Below are 27696 nucleotides of genomic sequence, written 5' to 3' on the forward strand. Positions count from 1 at the left end.
ATGAAGCTGAAGATGGGGATGATGATGAAGAGATACCGTATGAGATCACCCGACTGCTTGAGCAAGAAAGAAGAGCCATTCAGCCTCACCAGGAAGAGATTGAACTCATCAACTTGGGTACTGAAGAAAACAAGCGAGAGATCAAGATTGGTGCTGCACTTGAGCCAGAAGTGAAAAGGAAGATTATTCAGCTTCTTCATGATTATCCAGACGTCTTTGCATGGTCCTATGAAGATATGCCGGGTCTAGATCCCAAGATTGTGGAACATCGGATACCGACAAGACCTGAATGTCCTCCTGTCAAACAAAAATTGAGAAGGTCTCGTCCAGGCATGGCCCTTAAGATCAAGGCTGAAGTACAGAAGCAAATTGATGCGGGTTTCCTCATGACAACTGAATACCCTGAGTGGATTGCCAACATTGTGCCAGTACCGAAGAAAGATGGGAAAGTTCGAATGTGTGTTGATTACAGAGATCTGAATAAAGCCAGTCCAAAAGATAACTTCCCATTGCCTCATATTGATGTGCTTGTTGACAGTACTGCTCAATCCAAAGTGTTCTCTTTCATGGATGGTTTCTCTGGTTATAATCAGATACGAATGTCTCCCGAAGATAGAGAAAAGACATCCTTCATCACTCCGTGGGGAACGTTCTGTTATAAAGTGATGCCGTTTGGCTTGATAAATGCTGTGCTACCTATCAAAGAGGTATGACAACTCTGTTTCATGATATGATTCACAAAGAGATTGAAGTATATGTTGATGATATGATTGTGAAGTCAAGTGATGAAGAGCAGCATGTTGTGTATTTGAAAAAGATGTTTGAAAGACTGAGAAAGTACAAGCTGCGGTTGAATCCTAACAAGTGCACATTCGGTGTACGATCTGGGAAATTGCTTGGCTTCATTGTCAGTCAAAGAGGCATTGAAGTTGATCCTGACAAAGTCCGAGCCATCAGAGAGATGCCGGCCCCTCAAACTGAGAAGCAAGTCAGAGGTTTCCTCGGACGTCTGAATTACATTTCAAGATTCATATCTCACATGACTACTACTTGCGGTCCAATTTTCAAATTGCTCAGAAAGAATCAGCCTGTTGTATGGAATGATGAATGTCAGGAAGCTTTTGATAGCATTAAAGAATACCTGTTGGAACCACCTATCCTTGTCCCGCCAGTGGAAGGGAGGCCTTTGATTATGTATCTGTCAGTGTTAGACGATTCAGTGGGCTGTGTTCTCGGTCAACAAGATGAGACTGGTAAGAAAGAGCATGCTATCTACTATCTGAGCGAGAAGTTCACCAACTGTGAAACTCGGTATACGATGCTTGAAAAGACCTGTTGTGCTTTAGTCTGGGCTGCCAAACGCCTGCGTCATTATATGGTGAATCATACAACTTGGTTGATATCCCGAATGGATCCAATCAAGTACATCTTTGAGAAGCCTGCTGTTACTGGAAAGATCGCACGTTGGCAAATGTTATTGTCCGAATATGATATTGTGTACAAAGCTCAGAAAGCAATCAAAGGAAGTGTCCTTGCTGAGCACCTTGCTTGTCAACCTCTTGATGATTACCAGCCAATTAAATTTGATTTCCCTGATGAAGAAGTTATGTATCTGAAAGCAAAAGACTGTGAAGAACCGCTAATCAATGAAGGGCCGGATCCCAATAGCAAGTGGGGATTGGTGTTTGATGGTGCTGTCAATGCTTATGGTAAAGGAATTGGAGCCATCATTGTGACTCCGCAGGGGCACCACATTCCTTTCACTGCTCGAATAACTTTTGAATGCACGAACAACATAACTGAATATGAAGCATGCATCTTGGGCATTGAAGAAGCCCTTGATCTAAGAATTAAGCACCTTGACATCTATGGAGATTCTGAACTTGTTATTAATCAGATAAAGGGTGAATGGGAGACTCATCATGAGAAGCTGATCCCATACCGTGACTATGCAAGACGTCTGTTGACATACTTTACAAAGGTCGAACTGCACCACATCCCTCGGGATGAAAATCAGATGGCTGACGCTCTTGCTACCTTGTCCTCCATGTTTCGTGTCAATCACTGGAATGATGTGCCTGTAATCAAAGTGCAATGTCTTGATAGACCCGCTCATGTGTTTACTATCAAAAATATGCCAGATCAAGCTGATAGAGACATGAGTGATAAAAAGCCTTGGTATTAAAACATCAAACAATTCTTGCAGAATCGTGAATATCCGCCTGGTGCTTCCAACAGGGATAAAAAGACTTTGAGAAGATGGGCTAGTAGATTCTTTCTGGACGGAGAAATCTTATACAAGAGGAACTATGACATGGTCTTGTTGAGATGTGTTGATAAACAAGAAGCTGAGAAATTGATGCATGATGTACATGACGGTACTTTTGGGACCCACGCTTCGGGTCACACCATGTCAAGAAAACTGTTAAGAGCCGGCTATTACTGGATAACTATGGAGCGTGACTGCCACAAACATGCTAAGAGATGCCACAAGTGTCAAATTTATGCTGACAAGATTCATGTGCCTCCCCATGCTCTCAATGTTATATCTTCCCCATGGCCTTTCTCTATGTGGGGCATTGACATGATCGGAAGAATTGAACCGAAGGCTTCCAACGGACATCGTTTCATTCTAGTGGCAATTGATTATTTCACCAAGTGGGTTGAAGCTGCTTCCTATGCAAATGTGACCAAGCAAGTAGTAGTGAAGTTTATCAAGAATAACATCATCTGTCGGTATGGTGTTCCCAACAAGATCATCACTGACAATGGTTCCAATCTGAACAATAGTATGATGCAAGCTTTATGTGAAGAATTCAAAATTGAACATCACAACTCTTCCCCTTATAGACCTCAGATGAATGGTGCAGTTGAGGCCGCTAACAAGAACATCAAGAAAATTGTTCAGAAGATGGTCACTACTTACAAAGACTGGCATGAAATGCTACCGTTTGCCTTGCATGGTTACCGTACTACGGTGCGCAGTTCAACCGGGGCAACTCCTTTCTCTCTTGTGTATGGTATGGAAGCAGTTCTCCCTCTGGAAGTGGAGATTCCATCTCTCCGAGTAATCATGGAAGCAAAATTAACTGAGGCTGAATGGTGTCAAAGTCGTTACGACCAATTGAATCTGATTGAAGAGAAACGTATGGATGCTATGACTCATGGACAGTTGTATCAAGTGCGAATGAAGAATGCTTTTGACAAGAAAGTCCGACCTCGAGAATTCAAGGAAGGCGAACTTGTATTGAAAAGAAGAATAAACCAGCAACCCGACCCAAGGGGCAAGTGGACGCCTAACTATGAAGGTCCTTATGTTGTCAAGAAGGCCTTCTCTGGTGGTGCTTTAATTCTTACACACATGGATGGTGTTGAGCTTCCGAATCCTGTTAATGCCGATATAGTCAAGAAATACTTTGTCTAGAAAGAAAAGAACAGCGTGGTAGGTCGAAAACCCGAAAGGGCGGCCTAGGCAAAAATGCGCTTCCCGGTGGATCGAAAACCCGAAAGGGCGATCCAGGCAAAAGTTAGGGACAAAAAAATGAATATGAAAAAGCTCGCTGAGATTGTACACAACTCAGGCAAGAATGAGCGCCTCGATGAGCCGAAAACCCGAAAGGGCGGTTCATGCAAAAATGAGGTTGACAATAAAAGACAAGTAACTATATCTGGCGAATAACCATCACCCCTTGGGGCATCTGCAACTGTCAATGATCTTCTTCATCAGAAGCTTTTGTACTTGAGAATTCAAAATTTCTATGAAATGTAGCGGTCATCGTGTTCAATGTATCACCAACCAATAAAATTACCATCTTCCAAGCTTTGTAAATCCGTGAAGTCACGCCTTTGGCTGATTTTCACTCTTCTACATCAATTTGAGCCTTTCTATTGTTTGAAACTCTATTTTTCTTTCCACTTTCAATGTTATATACAAAACATTTTCTTTCTATTTGATAACGTCAATGTCTGAAACAAACATCTTTGAAAATTGAAAAATCTTTTATGTCTATTTTGAAAGCAAACCTGAGCAATAGGGTACATTTCAATGAAACATGCATGAATAAATGAATATCAATGTCTATTTCAATACATCTTACAAGCAGGTTACTCCCCAGGATGATCTGTGGTCAATGGCAAGAATGAAAAAATAGAATGGAAATGAAAAATTGAAAAAATGAAAGTGAAGAGCTCGCTAAGTTGAAAACCCGAAAGGGCGGCTTAGGCAAAAATGAGCACCCCGCTGATTGACAACCTATGAAGGCAATTCAGGCAAAAATGGGGCAATGAAAAGAATCTTTACTCCCCGGTGAATCGAAAACCCGAAAGGGCGGTTCAGGCAAAAATGGGGTTGAAAATGAAAGAATGAAAGAATGAAAATGATAGGAAAAGCATTGACCACAGATGCGAACATCCAATGATTACTCAGCACTGACACGCCTAGCAACGGCGACCTGTATCCAAGAACCTTCCAAGGGTCCCTCCTCTACAAGTTTATTGCCCTCAGCCATGGATTCAATACGTCTCTCAACGACGGTCTCTCCAAAGAGGTTTTCCCCCCTGTGAATATGTCGCAGCACGAGCCACTACGTGCCCAAACTTCCAATGTTTTGTCTATCCCTGTGAAATTTTCTCTGCCAAATTGCCAATCAATCATGCATTTCAAGCATTCATACATGCATAATCATGCATTTTATGTGCTCATACATCCAATAATCTTGCTATACCATGCATACATGTTGCATATCCAACTGTCAACCGTCAAATTCAATTTCAAATTTCAATTCCAATTCCAATGTCAAATTCAATTCAATTTCAACCGTCAAATTCGATGCAATCTCAATTTTCCAATCTCAATTTCAAACCATGTCAAATGTCAAATTCGAAGCAATCTCAATTCCAATCATGTCAGCTGTCAAATTCGAAGCAATTTCCAATCTCCAATTTTAATGACAATATCCAATGACAATTCCAATGTCAATCTCCAATTTCAATCCAATGTCAATGCCAAATTTCCAATCTCCAATTTCAATTCCAATTTCAATGACAATCTCCAATGTCAATGTCAATGTCAATCTCCAATTCCAATTCCAATTTCAATGTCAATCCCCAATGACAATCTCCAATATCAATGTCAAATGTCAATGTCAAATGTCAATATCCAATGCCAATGTCAACTTCCAATGTCAATTTTCAATTCAAATCAATGTCAATGTCAATGTCAATGTCAATTTCAATTTCCAAGCCAATGTCAATGTCAATTTTCAATTCAAATCAATGTCAATGTACTCTCAATTTACTTTTGGGCCAACAAAAATGGTCATGTCTATTTCCAAATCAAGTCAATAACAATTTACCCTCAATTGGTATCTTGTTAAGCCAGACTTTCAATTGGTATCTTGTTACTGGTCAAGTGCCAGGTTCGAGCCAAAAAGAACCACTTGAACCTACTTGTATACCTATGCTTCCGGACAAACGGCAAGTTCGATTTGAAGAACAGTTTGTACCCAGCTCATGCTTTGTTATCAGTCGGACGGCAAGTTCAGCCTGAAGAACAGTTTGTACCCCAGCTTATGCTTTGTTATCGGTCAAACGACAAGTTCGTTCTAAGAGAACAGTCTGCATATTCCCACATGATGTGGTGATAATCCAACAAGCAAGTTCGATCCAAAGAAACAGCTTGTATCAACCCTTTTTTTATGTCCCCAGCCAAACAGCCAGTTCAATCCAAAAAGAACAGTTTGTGTCTGTCTATCTGTTTGTATTTTCAACCAAGTGTCAAGTTCGATCCAAAGAACAACTCGTATCTGCCTATATGACTATGCTTCCGGTCAAGTGCCAAGTTCAATCCCAAGAACAACTTGTACCTATCTCTTGTCTTGTATTCCGGTCAAGTGCCAAGTTCGATTCCAAGAACAGCTTGCACCTATCTCTCGTTTTGTATCCCTTGGTCAAGTGACTAGTTCGACCCAAAGAACAGCTTGTGCCTTATTCTCTATCCCTGGTTTGTCTACCCTGTCAATGTCTATCTGAATCCCCAGTGACATGATAGGTTCCATAGACTCCGTTTGTTTGTCTTGCATTCATAATCAAAGTATTTGCATAACATTCATGTTTTTGAAACTCTGAAAGCGTATTTTTATGTCCAAAAGCAGTGCAAATGTTAATATTTAAGTATCTTCGTCCCGTCAACTCTAAGACTTCGTCTCTTGACTCTCCGGACAAAGAAACTTAAATAGGGGCAGCTGTTATACCCTAATTTTGGACCTAAAAATACTAGTCAATTTTCCTTTTCTTGCATCATAAGTCATTTGAACTGTCTCTGATCAATTGCATCCTTCTCTGCATTTTATTTCAATGTTATCTGCAGAATTCACATGAAGGGGTATTTTAGTCATTTCCTATGTCAAAATTACTTTCAGTCTTGTAAAAATTTGTTTGAGTCTTTCCATTTGGTTAGAATAAGTCTTCACTTCAATTCTATGTCAAAATCCATTTCAAAAATTGCATCTGAAGTCATTTTAGTCGTTTTAGCCTCAGGGGCATTTTGGTCATTTCACACGAAATTTCGGCAGAGAGAGGTTACTTTAAAGTACCTCATTTAAGCCATTGGTTCGTTTTAGTCCGTTTTGTCAATTTTAATCGTTTCACTTTACGTTATTTCCAAATTACGTTTTTTTACCAATTTTATTATTAATTACTTTTTAGTTCTTTGTGTCATTTTGCATTTCAGTCCCTAATTTTTAATAATTGCAGTTCAATCCAAAAGTTAGTTACAGTCCAGTGCCATGTGTCAACAGTCCATTGGTCCAGTCATCACACTGCATCAGCTATAAAGCTGACACATCACAGTCAAAGGGTCAACAAGATTCTCATTCTGCACATTCCCCAAAAAATCTCAGAAACAGTTACAACTTTTCTCTCTCCACAAAAAACGAATCAAAGCCTCAAGAGGATTGAAGAACTTCATCTTCAACCTCTTGAACCTTCAACTGTTCGTTCCAGAAATTCATCAAAAAAACACCAGAATCGTTCTTCACCAACATCAATCACATACGAATTTTCCACCAATTCAACACGTCAAAACCGCAAATCAACAACACTGGAACAGATTCGAACAAAGCTGTATCAAAGAGAGCAGATCCGAATCGAACAGAAACGGATCTTAAAAAGGAAAGAGAAGATCATAACAGCAGCAAGCAAGAGGAATTGATTCGCAAAGATTGAAGGCAACCGTAACAAACACAAATCGTGAACAAAGAGAAGAGGACGCGAATCTTGAAGCCTCTTCCTCCGATCTAACACAAAGGTAAATAACTTTCTCTTCTCTTTATTTCGTTATCATGTTCATAAGTTTTGTTTCAAAAAAAATTCGAACCAAAAAACATAGATCTAGGCTTTGTGATGTAGTCTACGTAAAAAATAATTTCGGATTTGAGAAGAGGAGGGGAAGAGGAAGCCGTCGGTATAAAATTTTCGAAAAAAAATAAAGTATGAGCTCCGACACGGCGGCGGCCATGGCCAACCACCGCGTCGGAGCAAGTCCGGCCGCCGTCCCCACCTTCTTCTCCGATCTGCAGATTTTAGAGAGAAGGGAGAGTCAATTAGTTTAGAGAGAGAAAGGAAACTCTCAAATGATTTTTTTGTGAAGAGAAGCGCTTATATACCCTCCCTGCTATTCCACGCGCGCACGTACACAGTTTTTATCGTGCTCCTTCGTCTGAAACGGTCGGATCTAGGGTTTGTAAGGTCTGGATCGATCCAACGCCCCTGAGGCTCTTGGACGATCCAGATCCAACCATGTGTGTGGGCTTGGATTCACAAATCTGTTTGGCTGGTATTTTTGTTGATTTTTTGCTATTTCCCACGCAAGATTTTGCTAATCACACCTCTGGCAGGTTTTAAATCTTTAGAAAATTCTCTAAAAAATTTGTGAATATGTCTTGACACATTTGTGATAATTTTGTGTTGTTTTTACGTAATAAAAACTGGTAAAAAATAATGTGATATCTTTCTTGCTTATTTTTGTGGTGTGTTGTTTTAAGTCTTGTGAAAAATTACATGATCTTGTTTTTAATCTTGATGCATGATATTGAATTGTGACATGTGAGTTTGTGATGAGTTTATCTCTGTTTTGTTGTATATTTTACTTTTTGTGAATGTGTTGTGGTTGGTTACTTGTTTTACAAGCCTTGCGAAAATAAAGTGCCAAATGTGTCTAAAAATGTAGCATAACTCTTGACTTGGGTATGTTCCTATAATTCTTACATTATGGCTGCAATAAAATCTTTTGAAAATTGCTATGGTAAGAGAATTATAGGTCATATGCATGTTGAGATGTTATGGTAAATTTTTAATGTATTTTGACACTTTATTCTTGTTGATTTTACCACTTTATGTAACATTCTTTTTGCCTTATTTCTTGCCATATTATATCTTGTGCTATTAACCTTTCTTGTTTCATGTCCCATTTCATAGCATTCCACATCTTATTTTCATCTTTTATTTCTTGCCCTTTAATTTCTTGCCATATTAATTCATGCAAAAAGTAGAATGTAAAACTTAGGATTTTCTTGTACTTTACTTTTATGCAATTTAAAATTCTTGCAAGACCATAGAATGTATCTAGGCCAATGATGTAAAGGACTATGGACTCTAATGATGTACACCGACACAAGCACCGACACAAGCACACACATCACTATAATATAGCTAGAATATGCATGTTTAGATGTATGTTTAGGATTGTATGTTTAGATGAATGCCTAGGACTTATACTTAGAAAAAACCAATTTTCCAAACAAATATGAACAACTTCACTCAAACATTTTTCATAATAAACCTTGGGGTCAAAACCCCATTGAATTTTCCTTTTACTTTCTTAATCAAATTTCAACAAACTTTAATCATACTTTGACTTGTTTTTGCAAATAACTAATCGAACCTCACTCTTTTCTAAATCTCATGCCCTTGAGGCCTCTTTCTATTCTTCAAAATCCATTTTCAAACTTAAAATCAACCAACAAAAACAAAAACATTTTTGAGAGAGAACTACGGTGGATTTGATCCCTTAAACGGGTACGTAGGCAAGGAACAAAATTCCTTCAATTCAAATAAAATAAAAATCCAAAAACATTCTTCTCCCTCCAATTCTTCACTTAGAAACTCTTAGGTTTAAATAAATATTTTCAAATAGCATTTAAAAATAAAGCGCGCGCGTAGAAATTAAAGACGGTTCCTATAGGATACTATAGTCGTTATGGGTGCCTAACACCTTCCCGTAGCGAAAACAACTCCCGGACCTCGATTCTCAAGGGTTTTGCTTACTTTTTCCCTTCCCAAGAAAAAATAAGATATCACCGGTTTAAAAGGTTCAAACGTAATCAATGTTTGACACCCGAAAACCAAGATAAAACAGCTGGCGACTTCACTGGGGAGATTCGAGAGTTACGCCTAGTCTTTATTTCCACGCTTGCGCTTGTATTTTTACTTGTTTCTTTTACTTGCTTTCCTATGTGAATAAATGTTTAATTTCTTGCAAACGTGTGGGGTGAGAATATCAAAAGTCCTGCACCCGGGCTGAGTGAACTTAGGATTTAGGAGGGATATAATCGACAATTCATTCCAGGGGTTGCCTCGTGTTTTGGATTATGCGATCAATCCCACATAGCTGAGGCATTTTGGGGGTGATGTTGTCGGCGCGTGTTGTCGCGTTTAGGCACTTTACTTCTAATTGTTCTATGACGCTATGAACCGTAGATAACCAAACCCATCCATGACCATTTTCTAGGATGTAGTGCGGAGGCTAAACCGAGTGTTGTCTCGAGTTTTAGTCGTCACGCGATACTACACTCAAGTTAGACCTTCCACGGATAATCATGGAGCGAATGTTGTCTCGTGACACCGTGATATACGTCGGAGAGGTTGCAGCTTGGGAACCTTTTTTTAGAACCCGGTTACTATTATCCTAAAGCCCTAGATTCACCGGACACCGTGTCCACCCATGACTCCTTGACTTTGAACGTCAACCCACCATGTTTTCTCTGAACTTGAACATAATCATGCATTCATGCATACATGCATACATGCATAAACTTTTTTCCATGCATTTATCGGAGGACTTAGACAAGTCATCTTTTGAACATCACAGATGTGAACACCAAGTGATACCATCTCGACTAAACTTCTAATTTTGCTCAAGATCTTCAAATAAAACCGTGTTTCTCCGTGATGTTCACAACCACTTTGACAAGTCTTCTGACAAAAAAAAAGAGTCTTTTTGCATTTGCATATCATGCATCATATGCATCATTCATCGGTCACAAATGGCTTCCCGTGCTCATTATCTCCTGGTTTTTCCGCCGCAGTCTGAAAGGTGGCTCGTGCTCGTAAGGTTTACCAACCGGCTAGAATTCATCAAACAAGATTGTACAAGAGAAGAAACATGGCTAACCTTGAGGAAGAGAATGCCAGCCCCTCGGGCCAGCCCATTAAAGAGTCTAATCTGGACGAGGTTTTGAGGCTCATCAAGAAGAGCGATTATAAAATTGTTGACCAGCTGCTGCAAGCTCCGTCAAAGATATCCATCTTGTCTCTGCTTTTGAGCTCAGAAGCTCACAGGAAAGTGTTAATGAAAGTACTGGAACATGCCTATGTTGATCATGAAGTCTCTGTGGATCAGTTTGATGGAATAGTGGGTAACATTACTGCTTGCAACAACTTGGGGTTTGGTGATGATGAGCTCCCCGAAGCAGGGAAACACCACAACTTGGCTCTGCATATCTCAGTACACTGCAAGTCTGACATGATGGACACTGGATCATCCTTAAATGTAATGCCTGAATCTACACTAAGACAGTTGAGTCATCATGGAATTTCTCTGAGGGGAAGCAGTTATTTGGTTAAGGCTTTCGACGGATCTCGCAAAGATGTTCTTGGGGAAGTAGACTTGCCAATTACCATTGGTCCTGAGACATTTCAGATCACTTTCCAGGTCATGGACATCAATGCTTCTTACAGTTGTCTCCTCGGAAGACCGTGGATTCACGACGCTGGAGCAATAACTTCTACTTTGCATCAGAAACTCAAGTTCATGAGGAACGGTAAGATTGTCACTGTGCATGGTGAAGAAGCATATCTGGTTAGCCAAGTGTCATCTTTCTCTTGTGTTGAAGCAGGGTCCGCTGAAGGGACGTCATTTCAAGGCTTGATTGTCGAGGGTGCAGAGCCCCGGAGGGCTGGAGCTAGCATAGCTTCATTGAAAGATGCCCGGAAGGCTGTTCAAGAAGGGCAAGCCGCTGGCTGGGGCAAAGTGATTCAGATTCTGGAAAACAAGCGTAAAAAGGGCCTTGGATTCTCCCCAACCTCTGGTGTTTCAACAGGAACTTTCTACAGTGCTGGGTTTATTAATGCTATTGTTGAGGATGCTGCTGAAAGTAGTTACGTGCCTACGTTTGTTGTACCAGAAGGCACTGTGAGAAATTGGGAGGCCATTGATGTTCCTTTGATCATGCATGCTTCCATGTAATGTGTCTTGTTGCTCATGTTTTTCTTTGTTTTCAAAATAACAATCCTTTCGCTCTGCCCAAGGCGAAAGTGATATCATTGTAAGGGCATGTTTGTTTCGGCATTGCCGTTATCAATAAAAGTTGTCGTCTTTCTCACGACTCTTTGTTTTTTTTACTTTTTAGTGCCTTTTTCCTTGGAAATAATGGTAATGCCAGAAAAAACCAAAACATCTGTATTTTTCTTATTAATTTCAAAAATCTGCATGAAAAACTTTTTCTAAAATCATCCCAATCATATTATGCAGATTGAACCACAATAAACCCGTTGAACACAGTGACCCTATGGTTCATCCAAATTTTGAATTCCCTGTATATGAAGCTGAAGATGGGGATGATGATGAAGAGATACCGTATGAGATCACCCGACTGCTTGAGCAAGAAAGAAGAGCCATTCAGCCTCACCAGGAAGAGATTGAACTCATCAACTTGGGTACTGAAGAAAACAAGCGAGAGATCAAGATTGGTGCTGCACTTGAGCCAGAAGTGAAAAGGAAGATTATTCAGCTTCTTCATGATTATCCAGACGTCTTTGCATGGTCCTATGAAGATATGCCGGGTCTAGATCCCAAGATTGTGGAACATCGGATACCGACAAGACCTGAATGTCCTCCTGTCAAACAAAAATTGAGAAGGTCTCGTCCAGGCATGGCCCTTAAGATCAAGGCTGAAGTACAGAAGCAAATTGATGCGGGTTTCCTCATGACAACTGAATACCCTGAGTGGATTGCCAACATTGTGCCAGTACCGAAGAAAGATGGGAAAGTTCGAATGTGTGTTGATTACAGAGATCTGAATAAAGCCAGTCCAAAAGATAACTTCCCATTGCCTCATATTGATGTGCTTGTTGACAGTACTGCTCAATCCAAAGTGTTCTCTTTCATGGATGGTTTCTCTGGTTATAATCAGATACGAATGTCTCCCGAAGATAGAGAAAAGACATCCTTCATCACTCCGTGGGGAACGTTCTGTTATAAAGTGATGCCGTTTGGCTTGATAAATGCTGTGCTACCTATCAAAGAGGTATGACAACTCTGTTTCATGATATGATTCACAAAGAGATTGAAGTATATGTTGATGATATGATTGTGAAGTCAAGTGATGAAGAGCAGCATGTTGTGTATTTGAAAAAGATGTTTGAAAGACTGAGAAAGTACAAGCTGCGGTTGAATCCTAACAAGTGCACATTCGGTGTACGATCTGGGAAATTGCTTGGCTTCATTGTCAGTCAAAGAGGCATTGAAGTTGATCCTGACAAAGTCCGAGCCATCAGAGAGATGCCGGCCCCTCAAACTGAGAAGCAAGTCAGAGGTTTCCTCGGACGTCTGAATTACATTTCAAGATTCATATCTCACATGACTACTACTTGCGGTCCAATTTTCAAATTGCTCAGAAAGAATCAGCCTGTTGTATGGAATGATGAATGTCAGGAAGCTTTTGATAGCATTAAAGAATACCTGTTGGAACCACCTATCCTTGTCCCGCCAGTGGAAGGGAGGCCTTTGATTATGTATCTGTCAGTGTTAGACGATTCAGTGGGCTGTGTTCTCGGTCAACAAGATGAGACTGGTAAGAAAGAGCATGCTATCTACTATCTGAGCGAGAAGTTCACCAACTGTGAAACTCGGTATACGATGCTTGAAAAGACCTGTTGTGCTTTAGTCTGGGCTGCCAAACGCCTGCGTCATTATATGGTGAATCATACAACTTGGTTGATATCCCGAATGGATCCAATCAAGTACATCTTTGAGAAGCCTGCTGTTACTGGAAAGATCGCACGTTGGCAAATGTTATTGTCCGAATATGATATTGTGTACAAAGCTCAGAAAGCAATCAAAGGAAGTGTCCTTGCTGAGCACCTTGCTTGTCAACCTCTTGATGATTACCAGCCAATTAAATTTGATTTCCCTGATGAAGAAGTTATGTATCTGAAAGCAAAAGACTGTGAAGAACCGCTAATCAATGAAGGGCCGGATCCCAATAGCAAGTGGGGATTGGTGTTTGATGGTGCTGTCAATGCTTATGGTAAAGGAATTGGAGCCATCATTGTGACTCCGCAGGGGCACCACATTCCTTTCACTGCTCGAATAACTTTTGAATGCACGAACAACATAACTGAATATGAAGCATGCATCTTGGGCATTGAAGAAGCCCTTGATCTAAGAATTAAGCACCTTGACATCTATGGAGATTCTGAACTTGTTATTAATCAGATAAAGGGTGAATGGGAGACTCATCATGAGAAGCTGATCCCATACCGTGACTATGCAAGACGTCTGTTGACATACTTTACAAAGGTCGAACTGCACCACATCCCTCGGGATGAAAATCAGATGGCTGACGCTCTTGCTACCTTGTCCTCCATGTTTCGTGTCAATCACTGGAATGATGTGCCTGTAATCAAAGTGCAATGTCTTGATAGACCCGCTCATGTGTTTACTATCAAAAATATGCCAGATCAAGCTGATAGAGACATGAGTGATAAAAAGCCTTGGTATTAAAACATCAAACAATTCTTGCAGAATCGTGAATATCCGCCTGGTGCTTCCAACAGGGATAAAAAGACTTTGAGAAGATGGGCTAGTAGATTCTTTCTGGACGGAGAAATCTTATACAAGAGGAACTATGACATGGTCTTGTTGAGATGTGTTGATAAACAAGAAGCTGAGAAATTGATGCATGATGTACATGACGGTACTTTTGGGACCCACGCTTCGGGTCACACCATGTCAAGAAAACTGTTAAGAGCCGGCTATTACTGGATAACTATGGAGCGTGACTGCCACAAACATGCTAAGAGATGCCACAAGTGTCAAATTTATGCTGACAAGATTCATGTGCCTCCCCATGCTCTCAATGTTATATCTTCCCCATGGCCTTTCTCTATGTGGGGCATTGACATGATCGGAAGAATTGAACCGAAGGCTTCCAACGGACATCGTTTCATTCTAGTGGCAATTGATTATTTCACCAAGTGGGTTGAAGCTGCTTCCTATGCAAATGTGACCAAGCAAGTAGTAGTGAAGTTTATCAAGAATAACATCATCTGTCGGTATGGTGTTCCCAACAAGATCATCACTGACAATGGTTCCAATCTGAACAATAGTATGATGCAAGCTTTATGTGAAGAATTCAAAATTGAACATCACAACTCTTCCCCTTATAGACCTCAGATGAATGGTGCAGTTGAGGCCGCTAACAAGAACATCAAGAAAATTGTTCAGAAGATGGTCACTACTTACAAAGACTGGCATGAAATGCTACCGTTTGCCTTGCATGGTTACCGTACTACGGTGCGCAGTTCAACCGGGGCAACTCCTTTCTCTCTTGTGTATGGTATGGAAGCAGTTCTCCCTCTGGAAGTGGAGATTCCATCTCTCCGAGTAATCATGGAAGCAAAATTAACTGAGGCTGAATGGTGTCAAAGTCGTTACGACCAATTGAATCTGATTGAAGAGAAACGTATGGATGCTATGACTCATGGACAGTTGTATCAAGTGCGAATGAAGAATGCTTTTGACAAGAAAGTCCGACCTCGAGAATTCAAGGAAGGCGAACTTGTATTGAAAAGAAGAATAAACCAGCAACCCGACCCAAGGGGCAAGTGGACGCCTAACTATGAAGGTCCTTATGTTGTCAAGAAGGCCTTCTCTGGTGGTGCTTTAATTCTTACACACATGGATGGTGTTGAGCTTCCGAATCCTGTTAATGCCGATATAGTCAAGAAATACTTTGTCTAGAAAGAAAAGAACAGCGTGGTAGGTCGAAAACCCGAAAGGGCGGCCTAGGCAAAAATGCGCTTCCCGGTGGATCGAAAACCCGAAAGGGCGATCCAGGCAAAAGTTAGGGACAAAAAAATGAATATGAAAAAGCTCGCTGAGATTGTACACAACTCAGGCAAGAATGAGCGCCTCGATGAGCCGAAAACCCGAAAGGGCGGTTCATGCAAAAATGAGGTTGACAATAAAAGACAAGTAACTATATCTGGCGAATAACCATCACCCCTTGGGGCATCTGCAACTGTCAATGATCTTCTTCATCAGAAGCTTTTGTACTTGAGAATTCAAAATTTCTATGAAATGTAGCGGTCATCGTGTTCAATGTATCACCAACCAATAAAATTACCATCTTCCAAGCTTTGTAAATCCGTGAAGTCACGCCTTTGGCTGATTTTCACTCTTCTACATCAATTTGAGCCTTTCTATTGTTTGAAACTCTATTTTTCTTTCCACTTTCAATGTTATATACAAAACATTTTCTTTCTATTTGATAACGTCAATGTCTGAAACAAACATCTTTGAAAATTGAAAAATCTTTTATGTCTATTTTGAAAGCAAACCTGAGCAATAGGGTACATTTCAATGAAACATGCATGAATAAATGAATATCAATGTCTATTTCAATACATCTTACAAGCAGGTTACTCCCCAGGATGATCTGTGGTCAATGGCAAGAATGAAAAAATAGAATGGAAATGAAAAATTGAAAAAATGAAAGTGAAGAGCTCGCTAAGTTGAAAACCCGAAAGGGCGGCTTAGGCAAAAATGAGCACCCCGCTGATTGACAACCTATGAAGGCAATTCAGGCAAAAATGGGGCAATGAAAAGAATCTTTACTCCCCGGTGAATCGAAAACCCGAAAGGGCGGTTCAGGCAAAAATGGGGTTGAAAATGAAAGAATGAAAGAATGAAAATGATAGGAAAAGCATTGACCACAGATGCGAACATCCAATGATTACTCAGCACTGACACGCCTAGCAACGGCGACCTGTATCCAAGAACCTTCCAAGGGTCCCTCCTCTACAAGTTTATTGCCCTCAGCCATGGATTCAATACGTCTCTCAACGACGGTCTCTCCAAAGAGGTTTTCCCCCCTGTGAATATGTCGCAGCACGAGCCACTACGTGCCCAAACTTCCAATGTTTTGTCTATCCCTGTGAAATTTTCTCTGCCAAATTGCCAATCAATCATGCATTTCAAGCATTCATACATGCATAATCATGCATTTTATGTGCTCATACATCCAATAATCTTGCTATACCATGCATACATGTTGCATATCCAACTGTCAACCGTCAAATTCAATTTCAAATTTCAATTCCAATTCCAATGTCAAATTCAATTCAATTTCAACCGTCAAATTCGATGCAATCTCAATTTTCCAATCTCAATTTCAAACCATGTCAAATGTCAAATTCGAAGCAATCTCAATTCCAATCATGTCAGCTGTCAAATTCGAAGCAATTTCCAATCTCCAATTTTAATGACAATATCCAATGACAATTCCAATGTCAATCTCCAATTTCAATCCAATGTCAATGCCAAATTTCCAATCTCCAATTTCAATTCCAATTTCAATGACAATCTCCAATGTCAATGTCAATGTCAATCTCCAATTCCAATTCCAATTTCAATGTCAATCCCCAATGACAATCTCCAATATCAATGTCAAATGTCAATGTCAAATGTCAATATCCAATGCCAATGTCAACTTCCAATGTCAATTTTCAATTCAAATCAATGTCAATGTCAATGTCAATGTCAATTTCAATTTCCAAGCCAATGTCAATGTCAATTTTCAATTCAAATCAATGTCAATGTACTCTCAATTTACTTTTGGGCCAACAAAAATGGTCATGTCTATTTCCAAATCAAGTCAATAACAATTTACCCTCAATTGGTATCTTGTTAAGCCAGACTTTCAATTGGTATCTTGTTACTGGTCAAGTGCCAGGTTCGAGCCAAAAAGAACCACTTGAACCTACTTGTATACCTATGCTTCCGGACAAACGGCAAGTTCGATTTGAAGAACAGTTTGTACCCAGCTCATGCTTTGTTATCAGTCGGACGGCAAGTTCAGCCTGAAGAACAGTTTGTACCCCAGCTTATGCTTTGTTATCGGTCAAACGACAAGTTCGTTCTAAGAGAACAGTCTGCATATTCCCACATGATGTGGTGATAATCCAACAAGCAAGTTCGATCCAAAGAAACAGCTTGTATCAACCCTTTTTTTATGTCCCCAGCCAAACAGCCAGTTCAATCCAAAAAGAACAGTTTGTGTCTGTCTATCTGTTTGTATTTTCAACCAAGTGTCAAGTTCGATCCAAAGAACAACTCGTATCTGCCTATATGACTATGCTTCCGGTCAAGTGCCAAGTTCAATCCCAAGAACAACTTGTACCTATCTCTTGTCTTGTATTCCGGTCAAGTGCCAAGTTCGATTCCAAGAACAGCTTGCACCTATCTCTCGTTTTGTATCCCTTGGTCAAGTGACTAGTTCGACCCAAAGAACAGCTTGTGCCTTATTCTCTATCCCTGGTTTGTCTACCCTGTCAATGTCTATCTGAATCCCCAGTGACATGATAGGTTCCATAGACTCCGTTTGTTTGTCTTGCATTCATAATCAAAGTATTTGCATAACATTCATGTTTTTGAAACTCTGAAAGCGTATTTTTATGTCCAAAAGCAGTGCAAATGTTAATATTTAAGTATCTTCGTCCCGTCAACTCTAAGACTTCGTCTCTTGACTCTCCGGACAAAGAAACTTAAATAGGGGCAGCTGTTATACCCTAATTTTGGACCTAAAAATACTAGTCAATTTTCCTTTTCTTGCATCATAAGTCATTTGAACTGTCTCTGATCAATTGCATCCTTCTCTGCATTTTATTTCAATGTTATCTGCAGAATTCACATGAAGGGGTATTTTAGTCATTTCCTATGTCAAAATTACTTTCAGTCTTGTAAAAATTTGTTTGAGTCTTTCCATTTGGTTAGAATAAGTCTTCACTTCAATTCTATGTCAAAATCCATTTCAAAAATTGCATCTGAAGTCATTTTAGTCGTTTTAGCCTCAGGGGCATTTTGGTCATTTCACACGAAATTTCGGCAGAGAGAGGTTACTTTAAAGTACCTCATTTAAGCCATTGGTTCGTTTTAGTCCGTTTTGTCAATTTTAATCGTTTCACTTTACGTTATTTCCAAATTACGTTTTTTTACCAATTTTATTATTAATTACTTTTTAGTCCTTTGTGTCATTTTGCATTTCAGTCCCTAATTTTTAATAATTGCAGTTCAATCCAAAAGTTAGTTACAGTCCAGTGCCATGTGTCAACAGTCCATTGGTCCAGTCATCACACTGCATCAGCTATAAAGCTGACACATCACAGTCAAAGGGTCAACAAGATTCTCATTCTGCACATTCCCCAAAAAATCTCAGAAACAGTTACAACTTTTCTCTCTCCACAAAAAACGAATCAAAGCCTCAAGAGGATTGAAGAACTTCATCTTCAACCTCTTGAACCTTCAACTGTTCGTTCCAGAAATTCATCAAAAAAACACCAGAATCGTTCTTCACCAACATCAATCACATACGAATTTTCCACCAATTCAACACGTCAAAACCGCAAATCAACAACACTGGAACAGATTCGAACAAAGCTGTATCAAAGAGAGCAGATCCGAATCGAACAGAAACGGATCTTAAAAAGGAAAGAGAAGATCATAACAGCAGCAAGCAAGAGGAATTGATTCGCAAAGATTGAAGGCAACCGTAACAAACACAAATCGTGAACAAAGAGAAGAGGACGCGAATCTTGAAGCCTCTTCCTCCGATCTAACACAAAGGTAAATAACTTTCTCTTCTCTTTATTTCGTTATCATGTTCATAAGTTTTGTTTCAAAAAAAATTCGAACCAAAAAACATAGATCTAGGCTTTGTGATGTAGTCTACGTAAAAAATAATTTCGGATTTGAGAAGAGGAGGGGAAGAGGAAGCCGTCGGTATAAAATTTTCGAAAAAAAATAAAGTATGAGCTCCGACACGGCGGCGGCCATGGCCAACCACCGCGTCGGAGCAAGTCCGGCCGCCGTCCCCACCTTCTTCTCCGATCTGCAGATTTTAGAGAGAAGGGAGAGTCAATTAGTTTAGAGAGAGAAAGGAAACTCTCAAATGATTTTTTTGTGAAGAGAAGCGCTTATATACCCTCCCTGCTATTCCACGCGCGCACGTACACAGTTTTTATCGTGCTCCTTCGTCTGAAACGGTCGGATCTAGGGTTTGTAAGGTCTGGATCGATCCAACGCCCCTGAGGCTCTTGGACGATCCAGATCCAACCATGTGTGTGGGCTTGGATTCACAAATCTGTTTGGCTGGTATTTTTGTTGATTTTTTGCTATTTCCCACGCAAGATTTTGCTAATCACACCTCTGGCAGGTTTTAAATCTTTAGAAAATTCTCTAAAAAATTTGTGAATATGTCTTGACACATTTGTGATAATTTTGTGTTGTTTTTACGTAATAAAAACTGGTAAAAAATAATGTGATATCTTTCTTGCTTATTTTTGTGGTGTGTTGTTTTAAGTCTTGTGAAAAATTACATGATCTTGTTTTTAATCTTGATGCATGATATTGAATTGTGACATGTGAGTTTGTGATGAGTTTATCTCTGTTTTGTTGTATATTTTACTTTTTGTGAATGTGTTGTGGTTGGTTACTTGTTTTACAAGCCTTGCGAAAATAAAGTGCCAAATGTGTCTAAAAATGTAGCATAACTCTTGACTTGGGTATGTTCCTATAATTCTTACATTATGGCTGCAATAAAATCTTTTGAAAATTGCTATGGTAAGAGAATTATAGGTCATATGCATGTTGAGATGTTATGGTAAATTTTTAATGTATTTTGACACTTTATTCTTGTTGATTTTACCACTTTATGTAACATTCTTTTTGCCTTATTTCTTGCCATATTATATCTTGTGCTATTAACCTTTCTTGTTTCATGTCCCATTTCATAGCATTCCACATCTTATTTTCATCTTTTATTTCTTGCCCTTTAATTTCTTGCCATATTAATTCATGCAAAAAGTAGAATGTAAAACTTAGGATTTTCTTGTACTTTACTTTTATGCAATTTAAAATTCTTGCAAGACCATAGAATGTATCTAGGCCAATGATGTAAAGGACTATGGACTCTAATGATGTACACCGACACAAGCACCGACACAAGCACACACATCACTATAATATAGCTAGAATATGCATGTTTAGATGTATGTTTAGGATTGTATGTTTAGATGAATGCCTAGGACTTATACTTAGAAAAAACCAATTTTCCAAACAAATATGAACAACTTCACTCAAACATTTTTCATAATAAACCTTGGGGTCAAAACCCCATTGAATTTTCCTTTTACTTTCTTAATCAAATTTCAACAAACTTTAATCATACTTTGACTTGTTTTTGCAAATAACTAATCGAACCTCACTCTTTTCTAAATCTCATGCCCTTGAGGCCTCTTTCTATTCTTCAAAATCCATTTTCAAACTTAAAATCAACCAACAAAAACAAAAACATTTTTGAGAGAGAACTACGGTGGATTTGATCCCTTAAACGGGTACGTAGGCAAGGAACAAAATTCCTTCAATTCAAATAAAATAAAAATCCAAAAACATTCTTCTCCCTCCAATTCTTCACTTAGAAACTCTTAGGTTTAAATAAATATTTTCAAATAGCATTTAAAAATAAAGCGCGCGCGTAGAAATTAAAGACGGTTCCTATAGGATACTATAGTCGTTATGGGTGCCTAACACCTTCCCGTAGCGAAAACAACTCCCGGACCTCGATTCTCAAGGGTTTTGCTTACTTTTCCCTTCCCAAGAAAAAATAAGATATCACCGGTTTAAAAGGTTCAAACGTAATCAATGTTTGACACCCGAAAACCAAGATAAAACACGAACGAATGATGTCCGGTCTAAGATTGAAAAGATAAGTTATAAGAGCACTTACAAATAAATTTACATTTATCTCACTAATTTAACTTAAACTTGAAATCTCGAGCTCCAAATGACATGTTATTTTTTCTTTTTGACAAAATACTCCGGCTTGTTATTTCTTTGCAAAACAAACATTATGGCTTGTTATTATAGGTAGAATCATATTTTTTTCCTTTGAATTAATCAATAGCAGAAGACAAAAGCAGTTTGAATATTCGTACATCTTTGGTAAAGTTGGAAAATTACGAAAGTTGAAAGGAGGTTGACATCCTCACATGTGTGAAAATAAACTCACAAACAACATAGAGCTAAATGCGAGACAACTTTACCTATAAAATGATTCATACTCGTACTATTATTTAGAAATTGATTTTATGACATAAACAAACGACGACCTATAACTTGAATATTGGTGTAAAACTTTTTATGTGTGTGAAATTGGTTAAATTGTAACGAATGAAGCAGACTTGTTAGGTATGATTTTAACGACCGAGATCGCGTACTACATGAAACAAAGTGAAGCAGTTTCAATAGATGAACCGGTGGATATTTGTGAGAGCGAACATTAGGTGTGAGTAGGATTAGATTGAGATCCTTTGAATATGGTTTATGGCTTCAACTTTATGCATTGAAAAAAAAAACGTGGTTGGAAAATAGAAGCTCCACTAAAATGGTTAGTTATAAACCGTTCTATTGATAAAAAGACAAATTTATATTTTGAAATTGTATTTGAGTCCCGTTAATTTTTTTCTAATATAAGTGCTTTTTGGGACGAAAAGAAAATCAATGAAGGATGTGGTATTACATTGACCAATTTTTATGCCCTCACAACAACTTTATTCTACATAGGCATGGCAATGGGGCGGGGTGGGGACGGGTTTTACCTTCCCCATCCCCATACCCTATTCTCATATACTTACCCGTTACCCTACCCATACCCAACGGGGATGAGAAATCGAACCCCATCCCCGTCCCCGACGGGTTCGGGGATCCCATCCCCATCCCCGTACCCGCAGTGAATTATTTTTTAATAAAAAAAAGTTTTTTTTTCCAACCCCAATGGCAATTTTGTAAAGCATTATGTTCCCTTTAACATTTCCTTAACATAATAATTTGGTTGCTCCTTTAAAAATCAAAGGCAATTTTTATAACATGGGAATTATTAAACCAAATAACATAACATGATCTAGGATTGTGTTTCTATTTATATAAAAAGGGGTAAAAAAAATAATTTTTTACATTTGGGACGGGTATGGGTATGGGTTCGGGGTGGGTACATATAACCCTGTTACCCGTCCCATACCCGTGTTTTGAAATCGGGGAAAACCCAAACCCAGTCAAAGCGGGGAAAACCCGTCAAATCGGGATGGGTTTGGGCGGGTATCCATGGGGACGGGTATTGTTGCCATGTTTAATTCTACAAAATTCGAAAGTTATAGCAATCCAACTTTAAGAATCTCATCATTGGTTAGATTCACGAACATACAGCCTTGTACCACGTACCAATGCTATTTTTTAAAAAGGAAATTACTATAATTTATTTTGAGCCTCAATTTTTTCTAATACAATGACCTAAGACACTGTTTTCTCATTAAGTCATAAATTCACCTAAGTCTTATTCGACTAACTCTTCTTCAAACTACCTTAAATCGTACGCCTTCTTCGAACTCGACCAACCTTAATAGTCGGTGCAGGTCTTTGTAAACGTTTTTTTTATAGCAAAAAATGGCGAATGACATTTTTTTTAATGCTCTCCATCTTCATGAACAAAAGAGGATCCCAAGTTATGCATTAAGAATGTATCTCTTTTTTTGGAGTATGTATATGTTGATTGCTTTTATTGTTAAACCCCTTTTGAGTTATACTATGGTCTAAATTTGTGTTGTTAAATGCAATTTTAAGAGGAATGATATATAACAAGAGGATGATTGTTACTTAGATGTGACCGAGAGGGGTCCATTTCATATGATATTTAGTAAGAGGAGTGCTCTTACAATTAGTGAGATTCACTAATGATCACACAAAAAAGCACAAGAAGAACAACGAAGAAAAAACAGTGAAAAATAACGATGATGAATAGTGGTATTTTAGAATTAGTGTTCTTACAAATCCTTTATGATATAATAATTTCTAATTTTGTAATTAACGACATGGATTCCATTAAGACAAGTAGATTAAGAACGTCAATAGAAAGTGTCACATCATTGAAAGAATAACAAACCACTTAATTGGGTCTTTTGACTTCTTAGCATCAGAGACTGTTTTCTTCTTCTTCTTCTTCTTTATAAATGTAACGTCACCTATATCAATGAATGTGTATTTTAGATAATTGATTTTATCAATGAATGATTTTACCATATATAAAGATGAAATAAATATCAAATCTCATGTTTTATTATCTTAAAATGAAAATTAGGCCAAATACCTTAGAAGAGATCAAAACTTGATGATTTTAAAATGGAGGCAAGTTTGGTGAAAAGATTAAAATAGGAGGGAGTAAACTGTAATTAGACCCCCTAAAATTGTGTCCTATATTGGTTTTAACCTTACATATAGAAAGTGATAGATAGATACCACCCCATAATAATGATGTTAGATGAAAAAATGGATAAGAGAGAGCAAGAGTAAGAGGAAAGAAACAAGTCACTCAGACTCACCTTTTTTCTTTTTTACCAATTTGTCTGCTAGTGGATTGGTGCGAATGTTGGAAGCATGGAAGCAAATCAAAGGCCGAGAATGGCGGCAACCCATAACACAATCATAAATCTCTCCATTCCAACACCTGTCTTCTTGACATGCCTCAAGCTTAGCCTTTGTTGCTGTACTACTATACTTATATTATCATACGCATTATCATTTCATTACTCCTACTCCTAGATATATATATATATATTTAGAAAATTACACTTCAATCCATATGCCATAAACACCACTATCTATCTTCCTTACCTCAAAAAGTTAATTTTGGTGGTTGATTCTTTTTACTATTGTTATAATATAACAAGTAAGTAAGTAATATTAGAAACAAAGAAACTTGTTTTCTTTTTTCACCAAAGTGTGTTTGCTTTCATTTTAGTTATGGGTGAGTTTCGCGTTCAAGACAAGGAACCTACAAAAAAAACCAACAACAATAACACTAGTAGTGTTGTTGGGTCGGTGCAGAGTTTTGAAGGTTTCTCTAATAAGAACATGATGATACTGCAACATCATAATCATCACCACCGTTCATTCTTTGATAATCATGATTCTTCTTCTGTTTCTGCTGCTGTTGATGCTGAAGGTTATGGTCCCACAACATACAACATGTCTTTTGGGGGTGATTCTTCTGCTCTAGGTGCTAATGCTATCATTGATAATGGCGGTGTATCCTTAAATTTTCAACCTTTTCACAACATTTCTGCTTCCAACACAACCCTTAAAGGTTAGTTTGTGTTTATTTCTTATTGTTCAATAATATATAGAAAAATAAGTAGTGGTCAGAAAAAAAAAAAAAAAAGAGTTCTGTACAAATTTCTGATTCTGAACATACTTGTGTTTTTTGTGTTTGTGGCGGTCACAGCAGGTGGAATGGCGGCTTCAATAGGAATAGGGTATCCTCCTTTCACAATTGCTCAATGGAGAGAGCTTGAAAGACAAGCTATGATTTACAAGTACTTGATGGCTTCACTTCCTGTTCCTTCTCATCTTCTTTCATGTATGATATGACCCTTTTCTCTCTTCTTCCTTAATTAATTTCATATTTTCATGTACAGACAAAGAAAATAACATATTTTTCTGCTTTTTTAAGTCCATTTTGAGTCTAAAGTTTGTATTTTTACCACTTTTCATTCTATTTACCTTTTGTCATTGAATCAATGTGTGGCCTTTTTCATCATGTGTTGCTTTCTGTTCTTACTGTTTCTTGAAATTTGTATCCTTGTTTTTGAAGCAGTGGATGGTGGTTTCAATCTGAGGCTATCAAATAGGAACAATACTGATCCAGAGGCTGGTAGGTGCAGAAGAACAGATGGTAAAAAATGGAGATGTTCAAGAGATGTAGCTCCTAATAACAAGTACTGTGAAAGACATATGCATAGAGGTCGTCCCCGTTCAAGAAAGCCTGTGGAACTTCACACAAATAACAATAACAATAGCAATAGTCATCATCAAATCAAAAGGGCTCGTTGTGATTCTTCTAATTTTTTTTCACTGCCTGATTTTACTGTGGCTGTTCCTCCTAATCCAACTACAAGAAAATATGGATCTTCATCACATTTTCTTGCTTCCACTCCCCTTCATCCTTATCTCCAATCTTCATTTTCTTTGCATAATAGCAGCTTTGAGGCTTCAAATAAGCAACCAAGGTGAGTTTATATCTGTATTTTGCTATATCTGTTTAGAATCACATGTGTTGAATCATATTGAGTTTGACTAAATCAGGTTGCCATTGTGATTTTGTTGAATCCCTTAAGGCTTGGATCTTCTAAGTGTAGCTTTTGCTAAAATTATCTGTGATTCTTCTAAATTTATCATGAAACCAAACATGTACTATGTCTTTGTTTGTTTTGATTTGGATTTTCCTTATTCACTTTCATGTTTTGTTTTGATTTGGTCTAAAGACTCCAAATAAAGCTTGATTTTTTTTTCCTCTATGAAATTCACTCTTAAATAAATGCATTGTTTTATGGTGTTAGTATTATGGAATTTTTCTAGTTTGTTATTGATTTGGTGAATTGAATGAAAAGGGGCTTGGAGTGGATGCTGAATGGAGATCCAATTTCCCTTGGTGCTTCTAATTCGGGATGGAATCCTCTGATGCATAACAACAAACTTGGAATGACCAATGGAAGTTCCTATCATAATAACACTGAATCCCAGTATCTGAATTCATTTCCACTATATAACAGTTCTGAACTAGCTCAACATGAAAAACCCTTTCCTCTCTTACTTAATCCCCTTGTTGTTCCAATGCAAACTCTCCAATCTGAGAAACCAAGAGGTTTTAGTTTCATTGATGCTTGGTCTAATGCAGAGACAGTGGAAAACAATGCCAACACCACCACCACCACCTCCAACAATGGTTCTGCATCAGTTGGTAAATTATCCCTTTCATCACTTGATCTATCAATGGGAGGTAGTGCTGTGAGTGAAGAAATGAGTACTATTGAAATGAATGCTGCGAGTGATGATGATAGTACTAAAATAGCATTCTCAAGTTGGCTCAATCCAGCACAACCTTGGGTAGGTTCAACACCTGGTGGTCCACTAGCTGAAGTTCTAAGGCCAAGCAATGTTACTTCCATCAGTGATGCAACAAATTCTAATTCATCATCAACTCTCACAACAACAAATCGTGTCGAATCCATTGGCACTTCAGGGACAGGAATGGTATCATCTCCATCTGGTGTTTTGCATAATAAAACACTTGCTTCATTTTCTGATAGTAGTGGTAATAGCAGTCCAAATGTTGCATCATCAAGGGCTAATTCTGAAATTGCCTTACTCAATAAGTTTAATCATATTTCATATGTAAATTAATTAATTAGCACCTTCTGCTTCTTAAGTTTCAATTTAACATAAGATTATTGTTCTGTTCTGTAATGTAATCTTATTGTGCTTGCATATTTATCAAAATTCAACTATGCCTTATAGCCTATTGTTTAGTGATGTTTATTGTTATATTATAGTAGAAGAAAAACACAGATGAAACAAGAAGTCAACAACCAGTGTTTCTGTTTTATGTGAATAAGACTCTTTGATGTGTTGTGTTGTGTTGTACTCCATCTCTAGTCTCTGCCTGTGAGAGTGTACTAATACTAACAATTAATGAATGCCAATACAATAGTGTTGTTTGTTGTGTGGTCCTGATCCAATTGTTGTCTGTCGGATAAGATCATAGATCTAACTTTGACTATGTCAACCATGGACCTGTTCCACTATTTTGTTCTCTATCCCCCAACAATATCTTTATATATTCTATCTCCCAACAAAATATCAAGTACTAACATGCCTACTCATTTTGATTTTCCTGTGTATATGCTTATTATATTTGTTGGTATCTTTTTTTATAGCAACAATTTAAATGTGTAATAAATGCCATATGGGTGAAAATTGAAGTATATATGGTCTTTTTTACTTGGAAAAATTTACCTGTTAAAAGAATAGTTTAAATTACACTATTTTATGGAAAGAGACTTCTGCAAATAATTAACATAGCTCGTACTTTGTTGGAACCTAGCTGATTTTGATGTACTATTAAAATATATAAAATAAGCATCAAGTAAACATGTATGAAGTCTAAAGCTTTGTGAGTAGAGTACAATCTTAGCTTTTGCTGTAACGACAAAAATCCTAGCCATCAAACATGTGTGTGTGGTTGGGGTGAG

General features: G+C 38.2%; 1 protein-coding gene across 5 annotated transcripts; it reads left to right on the forward strand.

Moving 5' to 3' along the window:
• The first annotated feature begins 23892 nt into the window (after nucleotides 1-23892).
• Nucleotides 23893-26961, forward strand: GRF7 (growth-regulating factor 7). 5 transcript variants are annotated; one of them, XM_085755204.1, is made up of 5 exons: nucleotides 23893-24152; nucleotides 24408-24752; nucleotides 24891-25025; nucleotides 25263-25674; nucleotides 26056-26961. In XM_085755204.1, the coding sequence occupies exons 1-5, from the start codon at nucleotides 24044-24046 to the stop codon at nucleotides 26846-26848; spliced, it is 1794 nt and encodes a 597-aa protein (XP_085611330.1). In that variant the 5' UTR covers nucleotides 23893-24043; the 3' UTR covers nucleotides 26849-26961. The 5 variants fall into 5 exon arrangements, with proteins under 5 accessions (XP_085611330.1, XP_085611329.1, XP_085611331.1 ...); XM_085755203.1 differs by having other exon boundaries at nucleotides 23926-24152; nucleotides 24894-25025; nucleotides 25260-25674; XM_085755205.1 differs by having other exon boundaries at nucleotides 23927-24335; nucleotides 25260-25674.
• The last annotated feature ends 735 nt before the right edge of the window (nucleotides 26962-27696 follow it).

This window comes from Medicago sativa, chromosome 3 (genome assembly GCF_051527215.1).
Source record: "Medicago sativa cultivar Bolivia chromosome 3, Bolivia_mono, whole genome shotgun sequence".
NCBI classification, from domain to species: domain Eukaryota; kingdom Viridiplantae; phylum Streptophyta; class Magnoliopsida; order Fabales; family Fabaceae; genus Medicago; species Medicago sativa.